At 39.6% G+C, this 18,996-nt stretch overlaps 1 protein-coding gene across 1 annotated transcript in view; it reads right to left on the reverse strand.

The window, feature by feature from the left end:
* Nucleotides 1-12,674: 12,674 nt before the first annotated feature.
* The window catches only part of l(2)09851 (WD repeat-containing protein 1 l(2)09851), a 78,645-nt gene continuing 72,323 nt past the window's right edge, over nt 12,675-18,996 (reverse strand). The window contains exons 7-8 of the mRNA XM_053782126.2: nt 18,452-18,619; nt 12,675-12,997 (exon numbers count right to left, since the gene is read on the reverse strand). Coding sequence (XP_053638101.2) covers nt 12,860-12,997; nt 18,452-18,619 — 306 coding nt within the window. The 3' untranslated portion in view covers nt 12,675-12,859. The remainder of the gene's footprint in view (nt 12,998-18,451; nt 18,620-18,996) is intronic.

An 18,996-nucleotide genomic window follows, 5' to 3' on the forward strand; every position in this document is an offset into this window, starting at 1 on the left:
ATGCAATACCCTAACACTTACATTCTAATAATAATAGTTTATTATTTCAGGACACTGCCTTGGCCACATTAAAATATTATGACCCATAGCTCTTTTAGCTGTACCCAGTTCTGGAATTAGTAATACAGTATCTCCTTACAAAAATACTGATCGTTATTGTAATAAAAATTACTTTTCAGCTTCTTGAAATATTTTGAATGATTAAAAACAAAATATCAAATGGAATTCTTTGACATATGAGTCAAGTGTTTTAATTCTCTAACATATGAAGGAATTACAGTGGACCCCCGCATAACGATTACCTTCGAATGCGACCAATTATGTAAGTGTATTTATGTAAGTGCGTTTGTACGTGTATGTTTGGGGGTCTGAAATGGACTAATCTACTTCACAATATTCCTTATGGGAGCAAATTCGGTCAGTACTGGCACCTGAACATACTTCTGGAGTGAAAAAATATCGTTAACCGGGGGTCCACTGTATATATACAATACCACCTGAGCATAAATGCAAGTCTTAACCCTTTCAGGGTCCAAGGCCAAAATCTGAAGTCACGCACCAGTGTCCAAGAAATTTTGAAAAAAAAAAAATTATTATTTTTTTCTAACAGAATTAAAGAGCATATTTTTGTGAAGGTAATAAAACAAAAAAAATTAGAATCTGATCAGTACTTACCGAGATACAGTGCCAAGAAGTTTATAGAAAATGATGTGGTGGCGGCAACATCGACGAATTCCACATACGCGTATTATATTATTTTGTTGTTTTAGTTGTTTTTTCTTTTCTTTTCCAATTTTTTTCTATTCCTACTAACATTTGGGGCCTGAGAGACCAATACTGTATATAATTGATATATATATACTCACTGTATTGAACACAATAACCGCACTAAAGTTATTATCATATTATTGTTTACCACTGTTGTTTATTACAATAAACATGCACAAATATTGTATAATACTAATGTTCTATCATATATTTACATATTTACAATCACTGGACATGGTTTTAGAACTGCTGGAGCTTGTGGAACTCCTTGAAACAAGGCACCATGCACAGAGGCACCTTACATTCCTCACACATAAACCGAGTGTCTTTGCGTCTTTGTTGCCGTCGTTTTGTTTGTGCACAGACAATGCATCTCTTCTGAGCAAATTTCTTTTGAGTTGAAGGAAGCTGTATTATGAAATGATCACCTTCTCTCCTCAAACGCTTGGGTATATTGTGATGAATTCGAGGACCATGTTGTATTGCAGGTGTTGTTACCTGGTACTTCATTATGAGTTGTCTGACAACAGACAAACAAAATTCACCATACGGTGGTCTGTTACCAGTCTTTAATTGGTACATATTATATGCATTCAGCATTGAAATGTCCATGAGATGGAAGAAATGTTTCATGTACCACTTGTAACTCTTACAAACACAGTCAACAAAACCAATCTGCATGTCACACTTGTCAACCAAGCGCATGTTTTGTGTATAATCAATCACTGTCACTGGTTTTCGAATACGTTCATTAGTCACTCGATCAACTTTGCCACTGTCTTGCATTTCATTACGGTGAATGGTTGTCAACAATGTGACATCTCGTTTGTCATGCCACCGTAATGCCATGATGTCATTGGCAGTAAACACCTGCACGTCATCACCACGAACACCTGCGTTGATTATTATTATAATCAAAAAGAAGCGCTAAGCCACAAGGACTATACAGCTACACCTGCGTTGAGCCTGGGCATATGTTTACAATTAGAACGCACTGTGCCACACACATCTGTCTTGTTCACTCGCATGAAATCACTGAGTAATGGGCTTGTGTACCAGTTATCGGTATATAATGTATGGCCCTTACCAAGATAAGGTGCCATCATGTTTCTCACTACGTCACCTGATATACCCAATAACATCTTGGTATCTTTCAATGTTTTACTACCCGTGTATACAACAATATCCAACACCAGACCACTGTCACAATCACAGAGTACAAACAATTTTATACCAAAGCGGTTCCTCTTGCTCGGTATATACTGCTTGAATGACAGTCTACCTTTGAACAAAATCAAAGACTCGTCAATTACAAGATTCTTGAATGGATAAAAGTATATCCTGAACTTTTGTTTGAGATACATGAAAACATTTCTAATCTTGTATAACCTGTCACTTCTGTCAGGCCTGGTTTTGTCAGAGAAGTGCAACATACGTAACAGTAAGATAAACCTGTTCACTGGTATTATTTCACTGAAGGATGGGGTACAAATTAGCCGATCTGTGGACCAGTATGCTGTTATATTATGCTTATAGACGTGAGGCATAAGCATTATTGTTGCAAAAAGCAAATACATTTCTGCAACAGTTGTCTCTTTCCACCTGTGTAGTCTTGACTGTGGTGATAAGATCGTATTTGCCATGGTGTACTGAAAATACTTATTACTTTCCCTGACAATAATTTCCATCAATGGCTGGTCAAAGAATAATTCAAAGAATTCTAGTTCATTGGCCGTGGTTCCAAGGGGACTTGTAGGTAGAATTCCACTTTGAGAGTCATCAAAGTGGTGAGGGCTGGGAACAAAATTGGAATTTTGCTGCCAATCCCAGATACGGTTTGCTGGTGGATACTGGACATCATAGGCTGGTTGTACGGGTGGTTGTGGCGGGCTGGTGGGTGACGCTCCGCTTTGTCCTTGAACTGACGAGTCAGCAGCGTGGGTCCCCGCGTGGCACAGTGAGTCACGCATGGCGGTGCCACTACCACCACCAACCCCACTAACACCATCCACTGATGCCTGTGGCCCATCCATGCCAAGTGTAGCCACATCATCCTCACTATCACTACCTAAAACGGGTGTAGGGCCACGGGATGTACTCCGGGATGTACTCCGTCCCCTGGGCACAGCATAGGGTACACTACCCGAGCGCATGCGGCGGCGAACATACCGACGCTTCACTGGTGAATATGTTTCCTCACTATCACTACTCGAATGATCGTCGAGCACAATAAAATCACAATCCACGTCAGAATCATCGTCATTACTGAAGTCAGAGGCCAGGCCATGGGAAAATATTAGTTTTCTCTTACGTTTAGGAACACCCGACCGTGAGTCACGAGTGCCCACACCAGAGGTAGAAGGTCGAGGATCGTCGGGGTTTTCTGCACTATTATCGATATCCTGGTCATTATTTTCGGTCACTAACTTATCAAAGCCGTAGAATTCGTCTTCATTTCCACTTCCATCAGTGTCAGAACTATCAGACAGGAAGAGGAGAGTCCCAATTTTCCGGGGAGTGAGAGCTGACTTGCGACGAGGCATGGTGAACAAGGGTGACTGAGCCGGCGTTTCCACAATGCTATGCAAGCGCCTAGATTTTTTGTTTACAGCGCACACCCACGGCGCAGACCCATTCTCTCACATGTAGGCCTATGAGCGCTTTCGCGCTAAATTTGACGGCGCTAGAATTTTGGCATAGATCTACGATTTGGACACTCACCGAACAGCCGTAGATCTACGGGACGGACCCTGAAAGGGTTAACATATATTTCATTCAAAATGAAGGATTGGCTGAATCAGAAGTAATATTGTCAAGGGGTTGAAATTCATGTCTGTTTTATACCCCTTCACACTTGATTCTTAGTCCTTGGGTATGCAGGATAAAACCACACTCAATCCCCATATTTCACCTTAAATACGAAAAATAATATGTTAACCCATTGACTGTCGCAACCCCAAATCCTGAAGTGCCTCCTGGTGCCGCAAAATATTTGAAAAAAAAAAAAAAAAGTGAAATGTTAAGAGAATATTTTCCTGATGATAATGACACCAAAAGTACCAGATTTGATGGAAAACTTACGGAATTATGCTCTTACGAAGTTAGTGACCTTGGCGACATTTACCCATCGGCGATTTTGCCCAGTTTGAGCCCTATTTTCAGCCAATTCCATTGTTCCAGTCCACCAAACTCATAGCTATTTGTTTGGAACACCATTTGTTCTATTGATTGAGTACAAGAAACTGCCCATTTACTGATTTCAACTACCCAATAAATGTGGTCAGAAATTGGCAATTTGGCCAATTTCATGAAAATTAAAAAATGTCAATTTCAAAATAGGAATTAAGGATGAAAACTGGGCTTCCACTGTATTTTTCCTGTGTTCATGTATACTGTAAAAGTACATATGTTGCACTGATGAAAGACCGCTCAGAACTGAACCTATTTGTAAGTAGGGGAGACTCCATATCAATGTTCATGGATATTGCAAATTAGAAGCAGTTTCACAGACTTTTCTAATTTCTCCATCAAATTTGTCCATTTGTACACATCCTAAGGGCTCTAAAAAACATAGAATACATTGTTTAATATGAGTTTGGTGATTCAAATAGTAATGTACAGGCGGGCCCTGCTTGTATGGCGGGTTAGGTTCTGGGCTACCGCTCTAAAGTGAAGCATAGCCTTTTTTCATTTTCAAATGAATATAAAAGCCTGATAACATGTTTACACTGTCATATAGTCTAAACAATACTGACCTTAAAATATTTTTGTCCTTAGCTTATGGTGAATTGCAAATATATTTATTGTAGGAAGTCTGAATAAATGAAAAATGGGTATAATTGAAAACCGGTGCACTAGCAGAATGCTGTAAAGCGGGGCCCTACTGTATGTATGAACAACTGTTAGTAGGCTTCCAATAAACACTGAACTTTTGAGAACTTGTTAGCTTTACTATTCAGTGAAAATCTCTAACCTCCCACAAGCTCGTAAATACTTTAATGTTAAAGTTATCTTTAAATATGGCAATATCGTGAAACAAAAATTATGTAATTAAAAATTCTCCCAAGGAATCTGTAGGCTGTGTATACTCCATCCCATATAAAAGTTGATACCTTTTATTTAGGACAAACTGGTGAATTTTTTGGGACCAGAATTAAACATAAATATCTAGTGGACAAGAATCCAGTGTGTGGCATGCAAAGTTTCTTTACCATTTCAGAAGTTTTTTTTTTTTTTTTTTAAATTGCAACACTGCCAGCATTTTCAATTTTGGGAGTCATGACAGAGAAAGGGTTATTATTAACCCTTTGAGGGTCGACAGGCCCTCTCCGAAACTCGTTCTCAGGGTTGGCCAAATTTAAAAAAAAAAAAAAATATGTTTTCTTATGAAAAAATAGTTTTTTTTTTTCTAAACATTATAGGCTAAACAAAAAATTTTTACCGTCAATACTTACCGAGATCGCTGTTCAACAACACAGCTTCATGAATGCTATGATTGTTCAGAGATGCATCATTCAGGATGTAAACATAATGAGCAGTGAGAAGCTTGCATGAATGTCTTGCTAGGTCAGATACCCACCGTTCAGGATGCTAACATTCTCAGTAAGTAACCTGATCCTGCACCTCTTAAGAGAGAACTTAATACTGGTAAGGGGCTCTTGATCTAATGAGTTAAACCTGGCCTTTCCTACCTTGCATCAAACCTGAGTACTTCCCCTCTACCATAAATGTAATAACCCCATACCAAAAATAGTAGTCTGCATTAAAATCTTCCAGAATTTCTAACTAATGCACACTATAGAGAGGAAACTGTAGGTCTATCCACCTTGGAAGATGTAGGTGACATTTTGATCTGTCTGATGACAGATCATGTCTCCTACGGTTTCCTCTCCAAGCTTGGTGTGGGTTAGTTGTGAATTGTTGCAGCCATGGTACTGTGACTTTTATTCTTTCCATGAGAAAGGGGCTAGGGTATTGAGTGTAAAGTAGTTAGCCTAATCCAGGGTAAATTTAAGTCAGGTCCACAAGTAGGTGCTCTTGAATGGATGGTAAGGATACATCCCTCAGGATTCTCATGCTGTTGCAGTGTACACTGAGGGTTCTAAATCTTCTGATGGTGTAGGGCTTGCAGCAGTGTTTCTGGAGAGCATAGCACAAGGGTATTTATTAGACTCTGCTAGCATTTTTACAGCTGAATTGTATGCAGTTCTCAGAGAAGTTATCTGTACTGCATCTATGCCTGTGTTGCCATTTGTGGTAGTCATCTTAGTGCTTTGCAAGCTATAAAAAAAATTTGATTCACCTCATCCCCTGGTCTTTCGTATACAACTTTGGTTATGCTGCATCTCTAGCAAAAACAAAAAATAGTTTTTTGTTGGGTCCCCAGTCATGTTGATGTACAGGGTAATGAACAGGTGGATGCTGCTGCAAAGTCAGCTGTACATAACTTCCCAGTTTCATATAGAGGTGTTCCATTCAGACTATTTTGCTGTAATTTCTGACCACCTTCACAACCATTGGCAACAATATTGTTCTGATAATATACATAAATTACATTCTATCAAACCAAGTTTAGGTTTCTCGCCATCTTGTCATCGTTGCCAAGGTTGGGAGAAGACTCTCTCCCGTCTTCGCATTAGACACACTTCTCTTGTGGGTATCTCATGGAGAGATGCCCTGTTCCATTCTGAGAATTATCAGGTTCCAGTTTTGGTTCACCATATTCTGTTGGACTGTCCAGTTTATCAATGAGCACAGAGAATTTACGTCCGATGTCGTCACTGCTCTTACTTTATCTTCCCTCCTTGCTGATGGACCCACCTTTAACTCAAGACTCCCTTGTTGACTTTTTGACAGCAACTAATTTACTACACAAACTTTGATCATCTTTCCCTGCCTCACTGCACTGTATGATTCTTGTAGGTGTAGTGCTTCTTTTTGATTACAAAAATAACATCCCTCAGGGGAGGTACCTAGATGCCAATGAAAGGCTCTTGATACAAGGAAGTGAACCTATCCTCATGAATGTAATATAACAGGAAGGACACAGATAAGGGTAGTACAGGTCTCCACATTCGCGAGTTACACTTTTGCGGGCTTTGAACATTCGCGATTGCCCAGCCGCCCAATCATATTTAAAATATGTCATTACGTATGTTAGGAATTGTGGCAGTGGCAGAGTTTGTTTGGAAATAGGACGAGATAGTCCTTCAATATGACACTAATATCAGCTCTATGGCTTATTTATCTATCACAATTCATCTAGTATGACATAAACAATATTAATAACATAGAAACATGACATATACTTTAGAATAAATAAAATACATGTATGTCATTATGTCACGAGTGTTGCTGTGTTGTTGTTGTTGTTGGGTGTATAAGGGCCACTGAGAGCATAAGGCATACCTAGTGGTAGTGAAGGCGGCGGTATTCTCAGTCGCCCTATATGACTCCAACAACATTGGAGGAGTTAGGTTCGTGCTGTCCTTTTTCTATCGATTAATCGCTTTACTTGCTACACTGTTAATGCTACACTTTATCGCTGGCTGGCACTATATCCTTTATCGACTCGTGCTGCTTTAGTATCATACATATCGTAGAATCACTGAAGAAGGCACATTCTCCCCTCTCTCTTCCTCCTCCACTTTGGTACTCTGTTACGAGTTCTTGAATTCTATAATCTTTCTCACCTTCTTTACCAAAGGTCTGGCACTAGTACAATATTTTACGATGTTTTCATGTGTTTGTTTTACGATTGTTCGTGGTTTAGTAGGTTAAGGAAGCAGTATTGTTAGGCTAAGTAAATGCTATTATTATATTTCCCTACAATATATTTGTGCAACAAACATTCGAGATTTTTCAACATTCTCTAGGTTCTTGACCCCCTAACCTTCGTGAATGTGGAGGGAGACCTGTACAATATTCCATGACGGTGGGAGTATGTTAAAATCCAAATAATTAGCCATGTCTTATGATGAAAGAATACGTGGTAACATAGCACAGTACAATCAAACATGGTGTTCTCATGTCCTGTACTCTTAACATCTGATATGCATCCCGTCAAAAAAAAAAAAAAAATCTTATCACATTAATGCCATTTAGCATTCGGTCGTCAAAATGCTGAAGGAGCCTTCTACATACAAAATGGTAATGCGCGTTAGTTGAAGTCCTTTATTTGATCGCTGCCTGTTTACTCGATTCCTTTCCACTTCGTATTTATTCTCTCTTTGCTTCTCTTCATTTACCCCATTTTTATGTCCATCCAGCATCTAACCTTTCTCTTCCCTCTTGAGAAGTTCCAACAATTTGCGTCTGTTCTTCACCTCCGTACACGAAAGCTCAGTTACCTACTTTAGATTCCTTTTTCTTAACCACTTAATCTCATATTCATGCCACTGCATTTTACACTAACGGTTTTAAATCCTTCGACGGTGTCGGGTTTGGACTCGGCTAGCTGTTATACATATTGCATCCCTGCCTACCTCAACATCTGTAGTATGTAGTTTTAGACTAGGGGTTTACAGGCTATCCAAAAATCTGATTCTCCTCATCCCCTTATTCTTCATATACATTATTATTATTATTATAATCAAGGGGGAAGCGCTAAACCCGGAGGATTATACAGCGCCTGGGGGGGGGGGGGATGTGGAAGGCATTCAGGCTTAATTCGGGGAACTGGAGCACAGATCCAATTCCCTAAATCAAGAGCCCCTCACCAACATCAAGGAACCTTCCTTGAGGGGGTCTTCATATACAGCTTTGGTTGTGCTGTACTTCTAGTAAAAACATTGTTTTATGCTGGGTTCCTAGACATGTGGATATTCAGGGCAACAAGCAGGTGGATTCTGCTGCCCAGTCAACTGTTCATGATTATTATTATAATCAAGGGGAAAGTGCTAAACCCGTAGGATTATACAGCACCTGTGGGGGGATGTGGAAGGTATTCAGGTTTAATTCAGGGAACTGGAGCACAGATCCAATTCCCTAGATCAAGAGCCCCTTACCAGCATCAAGGAACCTTCCTTGTGGGGAACTGCTCATGAACTCATTTCATATAGGGATATTCCATTCTCAGACTATTTTGCTGTAATCTCTAGACAACTTCACAACTGTTGGCAACAACAGTGGTCTGAGTTGATCCATAATAAATTGTATTCTGTAACATTGTTTGGATTTCTGGTTTTGCCATCACTGTCATGTTTGGGAGACTACATTCCTTCCTTCCTTTATATTGGACACAAACGTCTTGCTCATGGGCAACTCGTGGAGAAGCTCCCAGTGTTGCTCTGTGAGAATTGTCAAGTTCCATTGTCAGTTCACCATCTACGAAGACTCTCCTGTCTATCAGCGGACATGCAGAATTTATCGCCAGCGTCATCACCTCTCTAAGGCATTTACTTTATCTGGCATCCTTGCCAACAGCCCACCTTTGACGCAGACTCCCATTGACTTTTTGTCACCGACTGCTTTATTACACCAACTTCAATTCTATTTTTCCTTTAGCACTCCCCACAACCCTTACTGCCTCTTCCTATTGTATATTACTAACTCTTGCTGGTCTCTGATCTTTGCATATTATATCTTTAGTACATCCTGTCCTGAAGCACTGTATGACCCTTCTGGGTTTAGTGCTTAGTTCTGATAACACCGGTCAACAACCAAAATGCTTCCAAGACTAGAGTAGCAATTTCTAACTAATTTCAGGTCACTGATAATGAATATCATGGTTAAAATTGTTTGTTAGCTCTACTTTTCAATATATACTTAAGACACATGTGCAACATCTGGGTATCTTTATTGTAGACGTTTCGCCATCCAGTGGCTTTATCAATACAAATTCTAGGACATGAAGACAGTAGAACTATGTACAGAAGATGAGGTAATCAGTCCCTCAACCTAGGAGTAGGTGCGAACAGCACCATAGTCGTGGAGATTCTGAAGCAGAAGAAAGAATCCTGGCGCTTATATAGTAACGTCAGGTGAAGCAGACGAGGGCAAATTCACTGGTAGGCGGGATTGCCCAGTGGAAGTAGGTCCTTCCCAAAGAGATGGGTTAGTTGTAGTAGTAGTTGTCGTAATCGTGAAGGTTATGTACATGTCCTCAGAATTAAGATTCCATGATGTTGCAGTGTCTGACAAGTTGTGTACGAATGGTATATAATACCGACAAGATGAGAGTAAGACACGTGCAACATCTGGGTATCTTTATTGTAGACGTTTCGCCATCCAGTGGCTTTATCAATACAAATTCTAGGACATAACTTGAAGACAGTAGAACTATGTACGGAAGATGAGGTAATCAGTCCCTCAACCTAGGAGTAGGTGCGAACAGCACCATAGTCGTGGAGATTCTGAAGCAGAAGAAAGAATCCTGGCGCTTATATAGTAACGTCAGGTGAAGCAGACGAGGGCAAATTCACTGGTAGGCGGGATTCCCCAGTGGAAGTAGGTCCTTCCCAAAGAGATGGGTTAGTTGTAGTAGTAGTTGTCGTAGTCGTGAAGGTTATGTACATGTCCTCAGAATTAAGATTACATAACCTTCACGACTACGACAACTACTACTACAACTAACCCATCTCTTTGGGAAGGACCTACTTCCACTGGGGAATCCCGCCTACCAGTGAATTTGCCCTCGTCTGCTTCACCTGACGTTACTATATAAGCGCCAGGATTCTTTCTTCTGCTTCAGAATCTCCACGACTATGGTGCTGTTCGCACCTACTCCTAGGTTGAGGGACTGATTACCTCATCTTCTGTACATAATTCTACTGTCTTCAAGTTATGTCCTAGAATTTGTATTGATAAAGCCACTGGATGGCGAAACGTCTACAATAAAGATACCCAGATGTTGCACATGTGTCTTACTCTCATCTTGTCGGTATTATATACCATTCGTACACAATATATACTTACATGTCACAACAGGTTCCAACAGGATTGTGGCAGTGTGTTTCTTACCACACTCGCTGACCTTCATTATTGTTCCAGCAGTCATAGAAGGTAGTTGTGCTGTGCAAGGTTATATTTTGAGGTGAAAGATAGGTGATTTTCTTAACCAAACACTTTTTAAACTTAAATGCTCTATTATAATGATAAATGAATAAATCTATTTATCTTTTAATAGTTTGTTTTCTTCTTTCAGATGCCTTGTGCTTGTGTGAATAGGGCAGACAACTTCTGTCACATTTGTGGTTAGGTGACCTTTGCTGCTTCACAGAATGGTTAGAAAGGCATATCGCTTATATTTTGGATGCAAGATTGGTGACCAGGATAAGAACTGGGCTTTACACACATGCTGCAACGATTGTGCTACTAACCTTCGCCAATGATTGAACAGGAAGAGGAAAGAAATGCCTTTTGGTGTGCCAATGACATGGCAGGAGCCAACAGACCATACTAACAATTGTTATTTCTACATGGTACCTCCAGTACAAAAGGGTTTAAAAAAAAAAAAAAAAAAAAAAAAAAAAGTCCATTAAATATCCAAACATTCCATCAGCTATTTGCCCAGTTCCACATGGAGAAGGTCTACCTGTTCCTGATGCACCAATTTCAGTATCCTTTGAGTCAGATGAAAGTGGTGAGGAAGAAAAGGACGACAGTGCTGGATTACAGAGTAACTGAAACTTTGATGAAGCACACTCCTCTAGGCCACATCTCATAACAAAAGGGGAACCCCATGACCTTGTCAAGGATCTGCAACTACCCAAAAATAAGGCAGAGCTGCTAGGCTCTCATCTTCAACAGTGAAATTTCATAGCAGCTGATGTGAAGATTTTAAAATTTCATAACCCTCAGCAGCAGTTCAACGATTTCTTTGTAATGGAAAGTGATTTAGTGGCCTGCAACAATATTAATGGTCTGATGGAAGCACTTGGCATCGACTACAAACCCAGTCACTGGAGGATGTTCGTAGATTCGTCAAAAATGAGTCTTGCCGCATAACGGCAATAGTAAACCATCAGTTCCTGTGGGCTATGCACCACATAGGAAAGAAACTTATGAGAATATACAGCATATGTTGCCATGCATGAAATATGATGAACATAAATGGCAGCTTTGTGGCAACTTAAAGGTTGTTGCTCTTGTGATAGGCATGCAGGGCAGATACACCAACTACTGCTGCCTTCTATGTTAATGGTACAGCCGTGCAAGAGGTTCCTGCTACATCAGGAGAGACTGGCTACCTGGGATGAAAAAGGTTCAACATCCATCTCTCATTGAACCAAACAAAATTTTGCTACCACCACTATGCATAAAACTGGGGCTAATGAAAAACTTTGTAAAAGATATGGACAAATCCAGTCAGGGATTCAAGTATTTAACATCAAAATTCTTCTCACTTAGCAACACTAAGATAAGAGAGGGAGACTTCAATGGTCCTCAGATTCGAGAGCTTCTTAAAGATGGGGACTTTGAATCAGACCTTCATGGAGAGGAGAAAGCTGCTTGGGAAACATTCAAGTTAGTGGTGAAGGGATTTCTCAGAAACAGAAGGGAAGGCAACTATGAAGAATTGGTGGAAAACCTCAAGGCTTACAAGAACACTGGATGTAATACGTCTTTTGGACTCGCATTTAGACTTTTTTCCAGCAAACTGTGGGGCAGTTAATGATGAACATGGTGAAAGATTTCACCAAGATATTTCAACCATGGAAAAATGGTACTAGAGCAAATGGGGCACAAGAATGCTTGCAGATTATTGCTGGACATTGGCAAGAGACGATTCTTCAGCCGACTATGTGTCGAGCAAAAAGGCAGGGAGTAGGTATAGATTAGTTTAAAACATACTGATACATATTGTACATTATAATCAAATATTACATGTCTCATATCTTTAAACCTACAGCCAACAAGCATTTTTCAAGGTAATATTTGGATTCAGGATATGAAAATACATAACAATTAACTAATCTCATTTAAGAAGCATACAACTTTTCAAAAATTGTTGATCAGTGTGTAATTTAGGATAATAGCAAATGACTATCCAATCAAATTTGATAATTACACATTATTTTTTTCTTTTTAATTGGTAAAACCATTAGTATAACCCACATCTGTTGCAAGATTTACTACAAGTACCCACCAGTTAACAACTAACTGTCTTAAATATGTTGAACCCAGAATTTGCTGTAGAAATGATGAGGCCTGGAACCTGTGGATGCCAGTGTAGCTCCTTCATCTCCTGCTGACCTTTGTGTACAAACAACAGCTCCTGTGGCACATCCTGTTGAAACACACACAGCGTGTCATAACATCATACTGTGTTCAATGCTTTAAACATTACTAACACATCAATGCCATAAACTAAGAAAGACATGAACATGTAAAGGTGGCTGCAGTATTATTATTATTACATTCATGAGTGAGGAGTGGGAAAAAAATACTGAATCTGTAGGATCATACAGGGCCTAGAGAAATGGGAGGCAATCTGGTCATAATAATAACAATATATTTCTACAGGTGCATGTACAAGGTATACAGGCCTAGCTGACATCAATGATGAATGTACTACTATATAGAAAGCCCCCCCCCCCTTGTTATGCAGAGCATTTTAGGCAAATTAGGTCAGTTTTGTCCCACACCAGTCAACTCACACCCAGGTACCCATTATGACAGATAGGTGAATGTGGACAAACGGTGTAAGGAAACACGTCCAATGTTTCCACCCCTGTGCTGGGAATCAAACCCAGACCCTCGCCATGTGAAGCGAGAGCTTTTGCCACCAGGCCATGGGGCACCGTCCAAGGAAAGGGTTAATGGGTCCAATTCCTTGAATCAAAAACCCATCACCAGCATGAATGCACCTCCCTTGAGTGGTGTGATGCAGTAGCCTTTACATATAAACAATACAAAGTGCTTACTCTACTGTATTCGGTCTCGCCCATCTTTGATACTTGGAAATAAAATATGTACACAGTAAAAATCAGACTTGAGTTTTGGAGGTGGGTGGGAAGTACAGTAACTGCACTTTTAAGGATGAGCGAGATGTTGCAGTATGGTCATTTGACCTGTCATGTCTGCCTATCTCTTGTAAGACAGCTACTCAATAAAGAATGATGGATGTATTTCTTTCTTTGGGTTACCGTACTTTGGTGAGGCTGTTAATATTGCAGTTTTGTAACTGTAGTGTAAGTGCGCCTCTGGCAAAGCAGTTATGGAGTGAATGATGGTGAAGGTTTTTCTTCTGTGGGCCACCCTACCTTGGTGGGAAACAGCCGGTGCTAATAAAATAATTTTACATTCTAAATGGCATTTTTTGCCTTTTGAAAAAGGAATATAATCCCCACCTCGTTAACACTCAACACAATACTCTGCTGCAATACACCTTTTTTTACCATCTTCATTCCATCTAAGTGTATTTTTGCCATAATTTTCTTTAGTAATCACTACTTATAATCACTTCTCTCTTGGTGCCCCATTTCACTCATTTTCTAACTTGTTTTTTATTATTTTTATTATTATCACACTGGCCGATTCCCACCAAGGCAGGGTGGCCCGAAAAAGAAAAACTTTCACCATCATTCACTCCATCACTGTCTTGCCAGAAGGGTGCTTTACACTTCAGTTTTTAAACTGCAACATTAACACCCCTCCTTCAGAGTGCAGGCACTGTACTTCCCATCTCCAGGACTCAAGTCCAGCCTGCCGGTTTCCCTGAACCCCTTCATAAATGTTACTTTGCTCACACTCCAACAGCACGTCAAGTATTAAAAACTATTCGTCTCCATTCACTCCTATCAAACACGCTCACGTATGCCTGCTGGAAGTCCAAGCCCCTCGCACACAAAACCTCCTTTACCCCCTCCCTCCAACCTTTCCTAGGCCGACCCCTACCCCACCTTCCTTCCACTACAGACTGATACACTCTTGAAGTCATTCTGTTTCGCTCCATTCTCTCTACATGTCCGAACCACCTCAACAACCCTTCCTCAGCCCTCTGGACAACAGTTTTGGTAATCCCGCACCTCCTCCTAACTTCCAAACTACGAATTCTCTGCATTATATTCACACCATACATTGCCCTCAGACATGACATCTCCACTGCCTCCAGCCTTCTCCTCGCTGCAACATTCATCACCCATGTTTCACACCCATATAAGAGTGTTGGTAAAACTATACTCTGATACATTCCCCTCTTTGCCTCCAAGGACAAAGTTCTTTGTCTCCACAGACTCCTAAGTGCACCACTCACCCTTTTCCCCTCATCAATTCTATGATTCACCTCATCCTTCATAGACCCATCCGCTGACACGTCCACTCCCAAATATCAATACATTCACCTCCTCCATACTCTCTCCCTCCAATCTGATATCCAATCTTTCATCACCTAATCTTTTTGTTATCCTCATAACCTTACTCTTTCCTGTATTCACTTTTAATTTTCTTCTTTTGCACACCCTATCTAATTCATCCACCAATCTCTGCAACTTCTCTTCAGAATCTCCCAAGAGCACAGTGTCATCAGCAAAGAGCAACTGTGACAACTCCCACTTTATGTGTGATTCTTTATCTTTTAACTCCACGCCTCTTGTCAAGACCCTCGCATTTACTTCTCTTACAACCCCATCTATAAATATATTAAACAACCATGGTGACATCACACATCCTTGTCTAAGGCCTACTTTTACTGGGAAATAATTTCCCTCTTTCCTACATACTCTAACTTGAGCCTCACTATCCTTGTAAAAACTCTTCACTGCTTTCAGTAACCTACCTCCTATACCATACACCTGCAACATCTGCCACATTTCCACCCTGTCATATGCCTTTTCCAAATCCATAAATGCCACAAAGACCTCTTTAGCCTTATCTAAATACTGTTCACTTATATGTTTTACTGTAAATACCTGGTCCACACACCCCCTACCTTTCCTAAAGCCTCCTTGTTCATCTGCTATCCTACTCTCCGTCTTACTCTTAATTCTTTCAATAATAACTCTACCATACACTTTACCAGGTATACTCAACAGACTTATCCCCCTATAATTTTTGCACTCTCTTTTGTCCCCTTTGCCTTTATACAAAGGAACTATGCATGCTCTCTGCCAATCCCTAGGTACCTTACCCTCTTCCATATATTTATTAAATAATTGCACCAACCACTCCAAAACTATATCCCCACCTGCTTTTAACATTTCTATCTTTATCCCATCAATCCCGGCTGCCTTACCCCCTTTCATTTTACCTACCGCCTCACGAACTTCCCCCCACACTCACAACTGGCTCTTCCTCACTCCTACAAGATGTTATTCCTCCTTGCCCTATACACGAAATCACAGCTTCCCTATCTTCAACATTTAATATTCCCTCCATCTTCCCAATACCTCTAACTCTCAACTCCTATTTTTAACTGACAAATCCATTTGTTCTCTAGGCTTCCTTAACTTGTTAATCTCACTCCAAAACTTTTTCTTATTTTCAACAAAATTTGTTGATAACATCTCACCCACTCTCTCATTTGCTCTCTTTTTACATTGCTTCACCACTCTCTTAACCTCTCTTTTTCTCCATATACTCTTCCCTCTTTGCATCACTTCTACTTTGTAAAAACTTCTCATATGCTAACTTTTTCTCCCTTACTACTCTCTTCACATCATCATTCCACCAATCGCTCCTCTTCCCTCCCGCACCCACTTTCCTGTAACCACAAACTTCTGCTGAACACTCTAACACTACATTTTTAAACCTACCCCATACCTCTTCGACCCCATTGCCTATGCTCTCATTAGCCCATCTATCCTCCAATAGCTGTTTATATCTTACCCTAACTGCCTCCTCTTTTAGTTTATAAACCTTCACCCCTCTCTTCCCTGATGCTTCTATTCTCCTTGTATCCCATCTACCTTTTACTCTCAGTGTAGCTACAACTAGAAAGTGATCTGATATATCTGTGGCCCCTCTATAAACATGTACATCCTAAAGTCTACTTAACAGTCTTTTATCTACCAATACATAATCCAACAAACTACTGTCATTTCGCTCTACATCATATCTTGTATACTTATTTATCGTCTTTTTCTTAAAATATGTATTACCTATAACTAAACCCCTTTCTATACAAAGTTCAATCAAAGGGCTCCCATTATCATTTACACCTGGCACCCCAAACTTACCTACCACACCCTCTCTAAAAGTTTCTCCTACTTTAGCATTCAGGTTCCCTACCACAATTACTCTCTCACTTGGTTCAAAGGCTCCTATACATTCACTTAACATCTCCCAAAATCTCTCTCTCTCCTCTGCATTCCTCTCTTCTCCAGGTGCATACACGCTTATTATGACCCACTTCTCGCATCCAACCTTTTCTTTAATCCACATAATTTTTGAATTTACACATTCATATTCTCGTTTCTCCTTCCATAACTGATCATTCAACATTACTGCTACCCCTTCCTTTGCTCTAACTCTCTCAGATACTCCAGATAATCCCATTTATTTCCCCCCACCGAAACTCCCCTACCCCCTTCAGCTTTGTTTCACTTAGGGCCAGGACATCCAACTTCTTTTTTCATTCATAACATCAGCAATCATCTGTTTCTTGTCATCCGCACTACATCCACGCACATTCAAGCATCCCAGTTTTGTAATAAAGTTGGTGGAATTACTGACAATATGTAAAGTAAAAGGACACAAGTGCAACTAATGTGACATTTATTGTGGCAACGTTTCGCTCTCCAGGAGCTTTATCAAGCCATTACCATCACATTAGTTGCACTTGTGTTCTTTTACTTTACATCCCAGTTTTATAAAGTTTTTCTTCTTCTCTTTCTAACTTGTTATTGCAATAAAATATTTGCCATTTGTGATGGAGTGAATGATGAAAGTGTTTCTTCTTTTTCAGGTCACCCTGCCTCAGTGGGAAAAAGCCGATGTGTTAATATTTAAAAAAAAAAAAAAAGTCTACATATTAGAAATCCTCCTACTACAATCCTATATTACATTAAAGGATATCTGGAAGACCTTCACTATTATCATGTCACATCTCAAACTCAGTTAACTATTCATTATTGAATCCCTTCATTATTTAAGAACTCCTACATTTTTTGTTACTTTCAAAACACAATTTCAACTTATGTTCACAAATTTTTCATCAAGGTACTATAAAATGCCAACATCCCCACCCAGTGCAGGCACTGTGTCTGATAAATTAATTCTTTCATTTCTCCTTGCCTGTACCAATTCAATAGTGGCATCACAGCCTCTCCTACACTTAATTTCTTCTTCCCCCCTCCCTCCTATACACACACACACACTTACTCTGTTGGCATCAGCAGCCTAATGGGCCACGTATCTACATGCATACAAATTTCAATACAAAATTCATAATATATTACCACTCTAGTTCAGTATAATTTACACTTATTTCATCTGCAAAACTGATATTCGTGATTATCATATAGATACATAATTTAATATTTTCATATAGTACATTGAAGTAACCTAGATTGAAATAACATTAAATGTAAAAGAAATGATACATTGAGGTTAAACATCAATGGTCAAAATCCTTATTAATTTCAGTCATTTGATAAAGCAAATATTAATGCCATAAACTAAAATTTTCTTAATGTGACAATGAAAATTTATCTTTTATACTGATTTCAACTCAAAGTATCAGTGAAGTAAGATGTAATTACTTCAGACCTCAGTTGTGCAACAGCAGAAAAAACACACTTACCATGTTATCATCAGCACTAGCAACTGGATCTCGCTCTACACCCAAATCCCATTGAAGGATCTGACTACCTTCACAACCAGTAGCCAGTACAGAAGAATCACTTGGATGCCACTCTACTGTGTTGACTGGTGCATCATGATACTTCAACACTGCCACTGCACTCCCATTCTAAACAAAACAAGAAAAAATACTACAGAGATGAAGAAAACATAGGACAACTTTGTGCTCAGTTACATATTAAAAAAATGATTAACTAATTAAAAGGTCATTTTTTATTTTCCATTCTTTTACGTTTTTCTATTATTTTTCTTTTTACTTCAATATATATAGTACCCACAAACATGTTTGCCAAGAGAAAACAAGTAATGGCTACTTTTCCCCGAGTGCCTAATTAAACAAACTTATGAAAAAAAGTCAATGAATGTTTCAGTTAGTCTTTACACCACAGGTTCCACCAGGAGGGCGTGCAACAATGACCAAGTATAATTAGTACAAGTGTGGGTTATTTGTGAACTTAATGGTATTGTTACATTAACATTACTTGC

This window comes from Cherax quadricarinatus, chromosome 30, assembly GCF_038502225.1.
Source record: "Cherax quadricarinatus isolate ZL_2023a chromosome 30, ASM3850222v1, whole genome shotgun sequence".
Lineage (NCBI taxonomy): Eukaryota > Metazoa > Arthropoda > Malacostraca > Decapoda > Parastacidae > Cherax > Cherax quadricarinatus.